The sequence below is a fragment of the Danio rerio genome, chromosome 11 (assembly GCF_049306965.1).
Source record: "Danio rerio strain Tuebingen ecotype United States chromosome 11, GRCz12tu, whole genome shotgun sequence".
Classification (NCBI taxonomy): Eukaryota; Metazoa; Chordata; class Actinopteri; order Cypriniformes; family Danionidae; genus Danio; species Danio rerio.
In genome coordinates, this window is record NC_133186.1 from 18882140 (window position 1) to 18895573 (window position 13434).

At 36.5% G+C, this 13434-nt stretch overlaps 1 protein-coding gene across 3 annotated transcripts in view; it reads right to left on the minus strand.

Moving 5' to 3' along the window:
* suclg2 (succinate-CoA ligase GDP-forming subunit beta) overlaps nucleotides 1-13434 on the minus strand; it is a 239884-nt gene that overhangs the window by 12489 nt on the left and 213961 nt on the right. For all 3 annotated transcript variants that reach the window (NM_001386309.1, XM_073915499.1, XM_073915500.1), the window contains 1 exon segment: nucleotides 3738-3858. In NM_001386309.1, coding sequence (NP_001373238.1) covers nucleotides 3738-3858 — 121 coding nt within the window.

The window sequence follows — 13434 nt, forward strand, 5'->3', positions numbered from 1 at the left end:
AATATTACCAGAGAATTAAATATAATCTGTATTTAATTGTGCTAAATATCTTCATGCTTCTCTTGTCCTACATTTAATTGGTCCTCAGAAGGACAGGGTACGGCATGGACAAACGAGGGGCAGAAAACTAATGGAGTGGAGTATATGTCTCTCTCCGGGGCAAAACGACTCAGCTGTTTTCTGCCAATTATCCTAATGGCCAGATGGGAGCAGGCCGAGGCCCTGTGTCACACGAGCGCGTAGCATTAGCATACACAGGTGAGAGGTCCCGCAATCAACGCCTGCTCCTCTGCTCTACTCGCTGCCACCAACAACTGCTGTGGCGTGACGCGCTTGCTAACCAACACCAAACACACAGCACTTGACAGGGGCAGGTTTGGTAACAGAGATCATTTGACCAAAAATTAGTTTAAAAAAAGATCACTTTTTGCTTAAAAGGGGAACGTTATTATTTGTTACTGGATGGTAGATGAGTTTCAGGTCTACCTGGATTGTGTCTATAAAATTTCAGCCTAAGATGGTACACAGATCATTTAAAGGGCACCTATGAAGGAAATCATCTTTTGTAAGTTGTTTGGACAGACCTATGTGTAGGTAAAGTGTGTCAACACTTACATTGTAGTGATATATAGAAAATAAGTCTCTTTCCTTTAAATTATTGACGTTAAAACAGCATCCAAATCGTATATTCAGGTACACCGCAATGTGATGTAGGAGTGTGGTTTCCCAAACCACTGAATTGATTGACAGTCGCGTTTTAACATATCTCTTTAGTAACGCATAATATCATATCAACAAGACAGAACGTGCAAAAATCAACTGGGGTTAGAAGATCTGTTCAGCTTGCTATGATCATCAATCATCATCAAATGTGATCAAAATGAGTTTTACAAGTTTAATGTTTAAATGTTTTTAAAACAGTGCAGTCTTTATCACCACAGCTATGAGTCAGTACAATTCTAAAAGAATTCTAAAAAAAAAAAATCAATCCTGATTTGTGGATGTTAAATCAGGTTTATTTTGTGCCTCAACATAAATGATATTCATACAACACTGGATATTAATGTGTATCCTGTCACATTTGCTGTGGAAAACGGTGCAAAGTTAAATGCACATGCTATGTGTGTGATTGGGATTGGAGGGTGGGGAGAACTAGCATTAAAGGCACAGGCCACAAAAACAGCTAAATAGTGTTGAAAGCAGAAAATTCCAATATTCTGAAAGGTCTAACAAATAATCTGATGGATGTTTTGAGCTGAAACTTTAAAGACACATTCTGGAACACAAAAGACTTATATTAAAAGTTGAAAGAGGGTAAAATAGATGCCCTTTAATATAAAATGCTGTAATTGTTTTGGGTGGTAGCAGAAACACAATTTCTTGTGCGTCTATTTAAATGCAAATAAGCTGCTCCTTCCTGATAAGAGGGTGGAGCCTTTACAGCTCTTGTCTCCGGTAAAATGCGGTCACCATGTACAATTTTCTTTATTTAGTTTCATTAATTTGTAAGCTAGTGTGAAAAGTTTTGCATGTTGTAGCAATCCAGAGTTAAAGCTTGGTGAACTTTGACCTGTAAAATTGTGTGACCAATAGAAAAATGTGGCCAAATGTAAGACATTTTACACAATGGCAGTGTTACTTCTTCTTGTTTTATCCCGCCTCTTTTTCTAGCCCCATTCGATCAAATAATCCTCTTATAATAACTAGTGTTGGCCACTGGCCTTTACTTTAATATCTCCTTTAAAAGAGTATTTTTTTATAGGTACTAGTACTTCTCACAAATATTAACTGATTTAGTAACATAATTATAAAAGTAACTAATTACCAGGGAAGTTAACTATTGCGATACTTTAAACAATCTAATTTGTCAAATGACTATACAATAAATACAGATTAAAATTAGATACGGTTAGATTAAAATTAGAGTAGAATTACCTGTCACTGACGCAGAGGGACTCTTCATTCTATTGTTGCACGATACATAAACATTAATGCTTTTCACCTCAATGAGGGAAAAGTAGTGCTTATTTTCCAGTTTGCAAACGTTACCTTTGAACTTGCTAGATTTGACATCGTTCTGACTCCTGGTCGTTGGTGTGTGCGGCTGACTGTGCGTGTGCTTGTGTGTGAACCGTAGTACTCTGCCTCTGATTGGCAAATGATGGAAATGTACTCTATCTAAGCCAATCATCATGCTTCTTAAGTACTCCACATACACAGACAGCATAATCATCATCACTGGTTGCTTATTTGTCCTGCCCCAGCCCTGAACACACACTTACTTCAGAGAAAAAGAGGTATTATGGCTTAGAATGGTGCTGTTTGTTTGAAAACCGCTTCAGTGTGCTCAATTATAGTAACTAAAATTTTATTGTAAGTAACAGCAACGACGTTGTAATGGGTGAAAATTTGATTACTCGTTACTGAAAAAAGTATTGCCTTTAGTAATGCTGTTTATTTATAGCGCCATTTTTCTCATCACCAGTAACAACAAACATATAATTTCCATATATTTTAAAGCCTTGTAAGTTTGATCTCGTAATATACTCTGTTTTCGTACACAGACATGATACATGTCTGATACAGGTGATAATCCAGGTGCATTATGATGCATATCTGCACAAGACTTTTGGCCAGAAATTAAAATGGTCATGCTGAACTGAGTCTGATTCTCTCAAGTTTTTTTTCTTCACTCTCCTATTGGTGAAGTTTTTTTTCCCTCTCCGCTGTCGCCACTGGCTTGCATGGTTCAGGATCTGTAGAGCTACGCATCGATGGATTTGCTCTTCAGTGTTTGGACTCTTAGTAATGTTTTCAAACCACACTGAACTGAGCTAAACTGAACTGAACTTAAACACTAAAAACTGAACCACCCTGATCCAGTTACTATGACCATTTATGTGAAGCTGCTTTGACACAATCTACATTGTAAAAGCGCTGTACAAATAAAGCTGAATTTAATTGAAAAATTCAATATCATGATACAGGTCTTTCAAATGCAGTGCACATGTGCATTAGCTTGGTCAAGATAAAAAAAACAAATGTTTTTAGCATGATTAGAATTTTTAGCATGATTAGAATGCTTAGAAACAAAATGAAACAGTTGGTATTTTATTAAATATTTGATTCCAAATATTTAATCAACACTCCACTGTAACTCCCCTTGAGTTAAACGGTTGAGTTTTACTATATATCAATCCATTTAACCAACCTCCAGGTCTGGTGAAAGCAATTTTAGCTTAGCTTAGCATAAATCATGGAATTTGATTAGACTGTTGTGTCAAACTCAGTCCATTGAGGGCCATAGCCCTGCAAAGTTTAGTACTAACACACACTTACCTGTAGACTTCAAACAAGACTTAATTAGTCTGATCAGTTCATGAGTTTGACACCCCTGGAATAGGCCATTAGCATCTCACTTTAAAAATGACCAGTTCCTACTTAAAGATAGACTCTTTTGCAATTACAGTATATCATCTACAAAGAGTGACAGAAAACAAAAAGTTGCAATTTTAAAGGCTTTGAACCTGTTTAAAAACATAGAGTGTTCTTTTAATTGTACTCATGGCATGGCAAATCTCCATTCAAAAAAATAGGAGCTGCACTTACTGTATGGCCACCTAGTGAAATGACTTACCCCTATGGCATTATGCTGGTAATGTTTGTGAATGTATAAAGATGAGGAAGAATCTTTGTATGTCTAAAAATGTCCCCTTTTAAATGTTATTATCACTCACCTTCGAGTCTGACCACCAGGGGAACCTTGAGCTCCAGTTCTCTGCAGGCTTTGGTGATGCCGTTAGCAATGATGGCACAGTTAACAATACCTCCAAAGATGTTCACCAAGATGGCCTCTACCTGAATACAGAAAAAGAAGAGGAAATACAATGTTTTAGAAAGACAAAAAGCCAAAAAAAACCTTCAGGGTTTTTACACATTTAACCCACAAATCAATCACTTCCAAAGAAATTAAATCAGAGTTGCAGGATAGCTAGAAAAATTCATATTCATGATGAAAGATCATGGAAAATTCATGACAGTTTCTATTATTCATAAAATTATATAACATTTCTAACATTTTTTTTTTCAGACTGCAGAAAACCCTGAAACTCATGAATAAAGACTAGCTGCCAAATAGGCTATTAGCACTAGCATGCTAAAACCCTTCATAGGAATGGAAAAGAGATTCGAGGTGCTTAAGTCCTGAAATGAGCAGCCCACCTGAAGAGAAGAGAGACATTTGAGTATCAGCTGTGCTAACAATCCTATATAATGACCGTAATTCCTCAGAAGAAAATAAGCAGATTATACTTCACAAAGCCCAACAGTTTACATAAATGCATAGCAGCAATCAGAGGGATAAGAACGTTGAAATGTATGTTTGACACGCACAGAATTGTTAGCAGCTCGTGAACGTGTTAGTCTTACAAGGTAAGAATTTAAATAACTCAGTGTCAATTAATTTTAGTCGAATTAGCAAGTCATCAGATTAATTTGGCATGTTTACGCATAACCTATGCTAATCTGTGGCAGTGGCTGCTGGCTTCATCCGGTGGTAATGATGTTTACATGGTTAGAGAGGAAATCCCGGGATCAGAGAGATATGGGTGGATTCATCCACAAATGCTGTTACTCCACTCTCACTGGAGAGAAAATACAGCTGCTGTTTTGTGAATTAGTGCATAGAAATAATGAACTGAGGGAATGGCAGTGTCTTCAAACACAGGGGTGCTAGTACCTCAACTTTCTGTTATATGATTGATAGGTCACATATTTACTTGCACTTGTATTTTGTAAATTTGCACCATGACAGCACTGTGTGTGCATGATGCTGAGAGGTATTAGACAATTATCAATAACACATACATAAAAGAACTGAATGAAGATTTGTGAAGATCAGTAAATTGTGTAACAAACAATCAATATAAAAATAAATTCAGAATTTTACAGTATATTATATTTACATTAATATTTACATTACATTTTTTACAACTTAGATACTATATATTGCTTTAAGAATATACTATACCTATATACACACTGCTCGTTAACGCACATTTCTAATCAAACAATCACATGGCAGCAACTCAATGCATTTAGGCATGTAGACATGATTGAGACGATCTGCTGCAATTCAAACTGAGCTTTAAAATAGAGATGAAAGGTAATTTAAATGACTTTGAACGTGGCATGGTTGTTGGTGCCAGACAGGCTGGTCCGAGTATTTCAGAAAATGCTGATCTACTGGGATTTTCACGCACAACCATTTCTAGGGTTTACAGAGAATGGTCTGAAAATGAGAAAATATCCAGTAAGCTGCAGTTCTGTGGGCGCAAATGATGCCAGAGGTCAGAGGAGGATAGCCAGACTGGTTCCAGCTGACAGAAAGGCTACAGTAACTCAATGCACAACACGTCAAACCTTGAGGCAGAAAGCTACAGCAGCAGAAAACCACATCTAGTGTCACTCCAATCTGTTAAGACCACAAAACTGAGGCTACAATTCGCACAGGCTCACTAATATTAGACAATAGAAGATTGGAAAAACGTTGCCTGCTTTGATGAGTCTCGATTTCTGCTGTGATATTCGGATGGTGGGGTCAGAATTTGGCATCAACAACATGAAAGCATAGATCCATCCTGCATCAACAGTTCAGGCTGGTGGTGGTGGTGTAATGGTGTGGGGGATATTTTCTTGACACACTTTGGGCCCATTCATTCCAATTGAGCATTGTGTCTACGCCACAGCCTACCTGAGTATTGTTGTTGACCATGTCCATCCTTTAAGATCACAGTGTACACATCTACTGATGGTTTCTTCCAGCAGGATAACGCGCCATGTTATAAAGCGTGAAACCTCTCAGACTGGTTTTTTGAACATGACAATGAGTTCACTGTACTCAAATGGCATCCACAGTCACCAGATCTCAATCCAATAGAGCACCTTTGGCATGTGGTAGAATGGGAGATTCGCGTCATTGATGTGCAGCCAACAAATCTGCAGCAACTGCATGATGCTATTATGTCAATATGGACCAAAAACTGGTACTAGTAAGGTGTACCTTATAAAGTGACTGTTGTGTGTATAACACACACACACATATATACTATAAGATTTGATGCCTTCATACTTGAGACAACATTTCCAATAATTCATTTTGACATCCCTCCAAACGTCTAACTCCCTATGAAGTTCACTCACTGGTGAACATGGGTGCACATAAGCACATGCACACACATGCAAGCACACATACTTACCAAATCCAAATATTCAACATAAAAAGAGACCAAATCAAAGAGAAACCCACAGCTGACTCAGAGTAAAGGTGAAAAGACAGAGACTGAAATAGATCCAGCTGGGCGAGACAGGTACAGGCCCACCTGAGTGAACACAGCCACATCTCTACATCCAGACATATCGCAGACAGCCGGTGTTTCATTGTCAAGTACTGATAAAAATAAGCCCACACCAAAACAAACGATAAAAAAACGTGTCTGGCGGTGGCGCTGCTGACAGTAGAAATACGGTCAGCACCAGAAATTCCAGCATGAGACCCTGAGGCTTCATAAATATTGCAATATACTTTTAACACAGTATTTTAAATCTAACCAATCATTGTCTTTATTATTGTATAAGTCATATAAGTTCCAGAAAAGATGTCCATTTACAACACACAAAAATCCATGTCAGAAACTAAAAGTAACTTTACAATTGTAGTACAACACTGTATCCGACTCACAAACATTAAATCATTAAATAAAAGAAAAAAACAACATCATAGCGCTATTTATAAAACAACTAATAGACTGTGTGTGTGTGTGAGAGAGAGAGAGAGAGAGAGTCACCTTCACGCAGACAACAAGTTTTGTGTGTTGCTGTGTGGAGATCTCAATGCTAGAACAGGGTCCTATACTGACTGTACCACAGACCGTGGGAATAAATACATATTTGGACAGAGTTATCAACAAAACAGTGTAAATATTTCTAGGAATAACTCTGAAGCCCAAATAAATAAGAACAGAAAGTTCCTACTTGAGCTCTGTCGAAGCCTCGGTCTGAATCTGGTTCATTAATTTGAAATGACAAAAAAAATATTTGATTAAAAATAATCACATAAGAAACAATGCAGTGGAGCAGTAGGTAGTGCTTTCGCCTCACAGCAAGAAGGTCGCTGGTTCGAGCCTCGGCTGGGTCAGTTGGCATTTCTGTGTGGAGTTTGCACATTCTCTCCGCGTTTACGTGGGTTTCCTCTGGGTGCTCCAATTTTCCCCACAGTCCAAAAACACAGTTCTATAGGTGAACTGGTTAAGCTAAATTGTCTGTAGTGTATGTGTGTGAATGAGTGTGTGGATATCTCCCAGAGATGGGTTGCGGGTTGAAGTTCACTCCGCTGTGGCGACCCCGGATTAATAAAGGGACTAGGCCGAAAAGAAAATAAATGAATAATCGCATAAGAATAAAAGTTTCTTTTTGAGTCAGATAAAAATAGCTTAATTTCTGTTGTCTATATGCAAGATTTATATGGATGTTAAGTAATATCACTTCAGGTAATTAAATTACTTATCAGAGTAATTAAGTTACATTTTAGACAATTATTAATTATGTAGTTAGTAAATATAATAAAGTAACTAGCCTAACACTGTTTGAAGACATGAGACAGACTTGCACACTTTGGCCAAGATTGCAAGTGTGTGCATATGAACAAGGTCAATCAGTCAATCAGTCAATCAGTCAATCAGTCAATCAATCAATCAATCAATCAATCAATCAATCAATCAATCAATCAATCTATCTATCCATCTATCCATCTATCTATCTATCTATCTATCTATCTATCTATCTATCTATCTATCTATCTATCTATCATCTCATTTATTCATTTCAATTTCTAAAACAATGAATATACATTGTCAATAACAGAAAATGAGTACAATAGGAAGAAAAAAAAAGACGTCATGACAAGTCTATTTTCAAATTTAGGTACAAATGTAACAAATATATATATTTATATAAGGCTCTAAAATAATGTAGTTTTTTTCTTGCCTAAATATTTACGAAAAAAATGCTTAAATAATTAAATATATACATGTTTTTTTGCTTCCCATTTACACTTATGAAAAATATTTCTCTATAAATAAAGAGGATAAAGGTATATGTGTATGTATTAAAGCTCAGTGCTAGTGCTTAGTCCGACACTAGAGGGCAGCACAGATCCAGATCAGTGGTTCTCCCCCTCTCTCTTCTCTCTCTCCTTCAGCCGCAGCATATTTTTCAGCACGGCCTTTATAGTGCACAGTCATATTTCTTCCAGTCATGCGTTTCCTATTGACATCTATGTATATTAATGATACGGCAGGCGTGATTTATGCTTTCTCGTACATGAGTAAATGCTGCTTCGTAAAAATATAGTGCACTTCGCTCAAACTGCCAGTGGGATTTCGAATGAAAGAAAACAAACGCGATAGAAACTGTCAGAGGCGCGGGATCATGTTTTTCTTATTTTTCAACAAAACAAACTCGTTTTACCTCAGGAATGTCGGACTCCAGCACCTCCAGGCTTGAGATTTCTAGAATATTGTATTAATGGGGAAGTGGAAGCAACTCAGCAGAAAGCAAACAGACAGTTAGATGGGGAGGCTGAATGTATTACAGGTAATGGCAGAATACAGCGTGTATTGATTTTAAGCTAAAGATTTGTTTATCGTTCATGATAAACACAGCTTTCGTCATGGATTGGATTTTACTCATCATGTCAGTGGTCCAAGCAACAGATCAGTTTTTAGTTTTATTCCTGCAGTGATTTAATTGATCTGCTGATAATCGCCAATTAAACTAATAATGTGCCTCTGAATCAATGGAAATAGGCTGCACAATAACGCAGGTAAAGGGTGGAGGTCTTTAAATACATCCGTTATTATTTAATACAATTGTTTTATATTTAATAGGAGAAGGAGAAAAACAGTTTTGTATGTTATTTTGTTGGTTTAAAAGTGTTTCTCTTATGGTAACAGACACAACTGCTACAGATGGAGTTAAAATGTACAAACCTTTGACATATTTTTAATGTACAGACCATTTTGAAGAACGTATACAAAAACAATGGTCCTAATCTATTTCCTGTTTTACATTTTTTAATTTCTATAGCTCCTAAGAATCTAAAAAGATAAAAACACATTGATAAATAATGTTATAATAGCTGTTTTTACATTAAATTATGATTAAATTTCCTCTTGTTACAGTTATGAAATAGTTTGATAATAAGCAGGACATGTTTATGGGCCAATGACATGGCCACATTAAAATGGTCATTCATTCATTCATTCATTCATTCATTCATTCATTCATTCATTCATTCATTTTCTTTTTGGCTTAGTCCTTTTATTAACCCTGGGTTCGCCACAGCGGATTGAACCGCAAACTTATCCAGCACTTGTTCAGCACTTGGATGCCCTTCCAGCTGCAACCCATCTCTGGGAAACATCCATACACACCCAGGAACTTCGGACAGTTTTAGCCTACCCAATTCACCTGTATTTCATGTCTTTTGGACAGTGGGGGAAACCGGAGCACCCAGAGGAAACCCATGCAAATGTAGGGAGAACATGCAAACTCCATGCCAACTGACCCAGCCAAGGCTCAAACCAGCAACCTTCTTGCTGTGAGACGACATCACTACCTACTGCACCATTGCGTTGCCCTATTAATATGGTCTATTGAGATTGTTTTAAGTTCATAAATATTAAACAACACGGTAAAAAAACGAAATAAAAATACATACAGTATATGGGACATTCTACCAGAAATGTGCATTATTTTAACTTAAACTACTTAGTATGAGTCAAAATTACCCTAAAATTAAATATTCAATATTTTATGCCAAACATCATAAGTAAAGATCACATTCTATGAGTTTTTATTACTTCCAGAAATATATAAAAACTTAGAACTTAAAACTTAAAATCTAAGAGCTTAATTTTCAGAGTAATAAATAATTTTTAAACCCTCAAATACCCTTTTGAAGAATTAATTTTATTAATTGTATTTCCCCAAATCAATGGCCCTTATGACAGGTTTTGTGGTCCATGATCGCAAATGAAAAAAATGAACAAATAAAACTGGTCTACAGCAATTTTAGTCCATGCAGTCAAAATCTCTCTGAGAATAATAATGATAAAAATAATGCTTTCCCCCAATTTACCCACAATATATATATATATATATATATATATATATATATATATATATATATATATATATATATATATATATATATATTTATATATATATATATATATATATATTAGGGGTGTAACGATTTATCGTTGTACGATTTATTGCGATGCAAAAATGTCTCAATATGCATCGTGGCATTATGACGATTTGATTACGATATTACGTCCGTTTTCTCTTATTAGTTGAGCTGTTTGTACGTGAGCTACATTCCACCTGCTGTCGCACGTGAGTTCAGATTGCAGCAGCAGTAATGTTAGCAGACCAAGATGAGCGGAGCTGAAATAGAGGATGGCCCATCCTCTCAAAATCAGACGTTTGGCAACATTTCGGTTGTACAGTCATTGCTTTAGACTCGTCCGCTTTTTGACACGCATACTGGGTCAAACATCCTAAGTTATAAAGTCTTCACAGTGATTTACATACTGCACAGCGACATGGTTACCTCCTAATGGTGTTGAAAGAGTCACATACTGTATTTATAAGGTACAATTCACACTAAAATATAATTCTGTCTTCATATAATGATGTATTGGCAGCTGCAAATTCACACATGACGTGAGCTGACCGCGAGCTGTTACTACAGAGGGCAGATGATAGACGCACGCGTATGGCAAGCCGTTTTAGCATTTAAACCTTTGTTCTGACTTTCCATAAATATATTTAGAGATATCTCTAATTATATTTTGACTAGTCATAATTATAATTCGACTAGTCAGAATGACAATTAGAGATATCTGCAATTACAATTGTAATAGTACGAAATCAGATTGGAGATATCTGCAAATATATTATGACTAGTCATATTCCTCCATCGACTTCCATTGAAAAATATTTGCAGATATCTCTAAATGAGTTTTAACTAGTCACAATTGTAATTAGAGATATCTCTAAATGAATTTAATTAAATATGAATTAAATATATTTATGGATAGTCAGAACAAAGTTTTAAATGCTAAAACGGCTTGCCATACGCGCGCGTCTGCTTCAGTGAACAGAACCTGCAGGTTGTGACTAATAAAGTAGTAAACAACATTCAGTTTGTGGAACAGAGTGATCGTTCAGGAGCCGCGTGGGAAGTATGAACAGCACTTAGCAGTGGAAATGAAACAGAAAACGTACACATTATTTAAACAATCATATCGCATTTTAGAGTTGTGATTACGACGAGCATTAACCCTTTTGAGTACAGAGGTACACAAAAATGCATGTCAACATGATACACTTGATAGCGCCGACATCAGCGACGCCGAAGAAATAGTAAACCTGCCTAATCTGCTGAAAAGAGCCGCTACTGTCCTGTGTAATAAAAAGACGGCCACCCTGTCACTCATCATGCCTAACATGAAGACAGACATCCACAAAAACCTCAGACAGATACACATAAGTTCAGAATTATCTTATAGAACTGCTGATTACCTGGAAATGTGGATTTTTTTTGGCACACACAAAAACACAAGTGACCAAGCAAAGCCTTAAGCTCTCACTGTTAAATTAAATTGCATAGAAAGCTTATTTTTTTGCACCTTTACTTAAATTGTTCCTTAATTTTTTCTCTGTTATTTCAATAATATTTTTTAAAAAGTTTTTAATTTTTTTATTTTCCAGAGACAGGCCTGTTTAATTTATTTTCTTAAAGAAGGTTCAGTTTAACAAGTTGAAACAAAAGAAATACATAAAAAATAGTTTACTTGGTAAAATATGCATTTCAGTTAAATTTAAAATTTTTATTCCAAATATCGTGATACATATCGAATTGTGAACATTATATCGTGACACACATCGTATCGTGAGCTGAGTGTATCGTTACACCCCTAATATATATATATATATATATATATATATATATATATATATATATATATATATATATATATATATATATATATAATGGCTACAGGAAGTAAGTCAATAAAAGACATAAAACAAAGCTATGGATCTGAAAATGCATTCCGAGGCTTTTCCTCAATCAAAATAGGCGGAAAAATTATTCAAGCTCTCCTAAGCAAAGTATACAATCTCAGTCAGCTGCTCTCAGAGCTTCTGTTTGTGTTAGTCTCCAGTGGATTTCCTGTATCACATGACTATTTTAGTCTACATGAAAGAAAGCTTGGAAAAACTGCACCGGTCCCTCTCTGTTTGCACTTTTAACACGGCAGCCTACTTTCCACTACTTTCATCTTTATTTGCTTTGGAGTATCTTTTGTTTCTCTTTGTGACACGATGAGGCTCTGGCGCTGACAGTGGCTTTGAGCCAATCTCTTGTTCACTGTACCCACCGGTCAGCCATTAGCTACGTCCGACGTCCTTTGTGATGCATTTTATACAGCTTTGGAACAAAAATCCCAAAAACGAGATGAAACAAATGCAGTCTGATTTTTTTTTTAAAAAGAGAAGCAAATGACTATAAATGCGCTGCCTATTAGAAATACAGTATCAGCGCCAGGATGCCTGTGGTGTCGTCGTGCAACGCTGGCATTATCATCCAACCACACATTGGCAGCTGTGCTCCAAAAAGAAAGAGGTGTCTACCCCTGTTGACCAGCGCTAATCAATCTGCGCTAGTGCATCTGTCTTTTGTTAACGCCTAACAGATTGTGCTTAAAGAGTGAAAACGTTCGTCAAGCCGTACCCTATTAGCACCATTGTTCTGGCTTATCTGTAAAGCGCAGGCCTGCTTTCAGATTCCTCCACACCTTAGCTTTGTGGAAAGCTTCAATAATCTGGAGGTCGAAGGTTAAAGCTCAACATTTCTAAATGAAGAGGGGCGGATGACAGCTGTCATCAATCTGAAAGGAGGAGCGAAGAACGTTGTTTGTTTTTGCACATTAAAGTGGTGGAATTAATGGTGTTTCTGTAGGTGAGTTAATGATAACAGGTGGGTATCATGCAAAATGCTTCTTTAGCATTAAAGAGTCCTGGGAAAAATGAGAAATATTTTTGCTTAGTCACTCTCAGGTCAGTCAAGATGTAAGTTACTTTTATTAAAAGAACAGCAAGGAAGATTTACTTAGACTTTACAATAAGGTTGTATTATTCAATCATTCATTTTCTTTTCGGCGTAGTCTCTTTATTAATCCGGGGTTCAACTTATCAGCCAACTTATCCAGCACATGTTTCACGCAGCGGATGCCCATCCAGCTGCAACCCATGTCTGGGAAACATCCATTCACACTCATTCACACAAATACACTATGGACACCT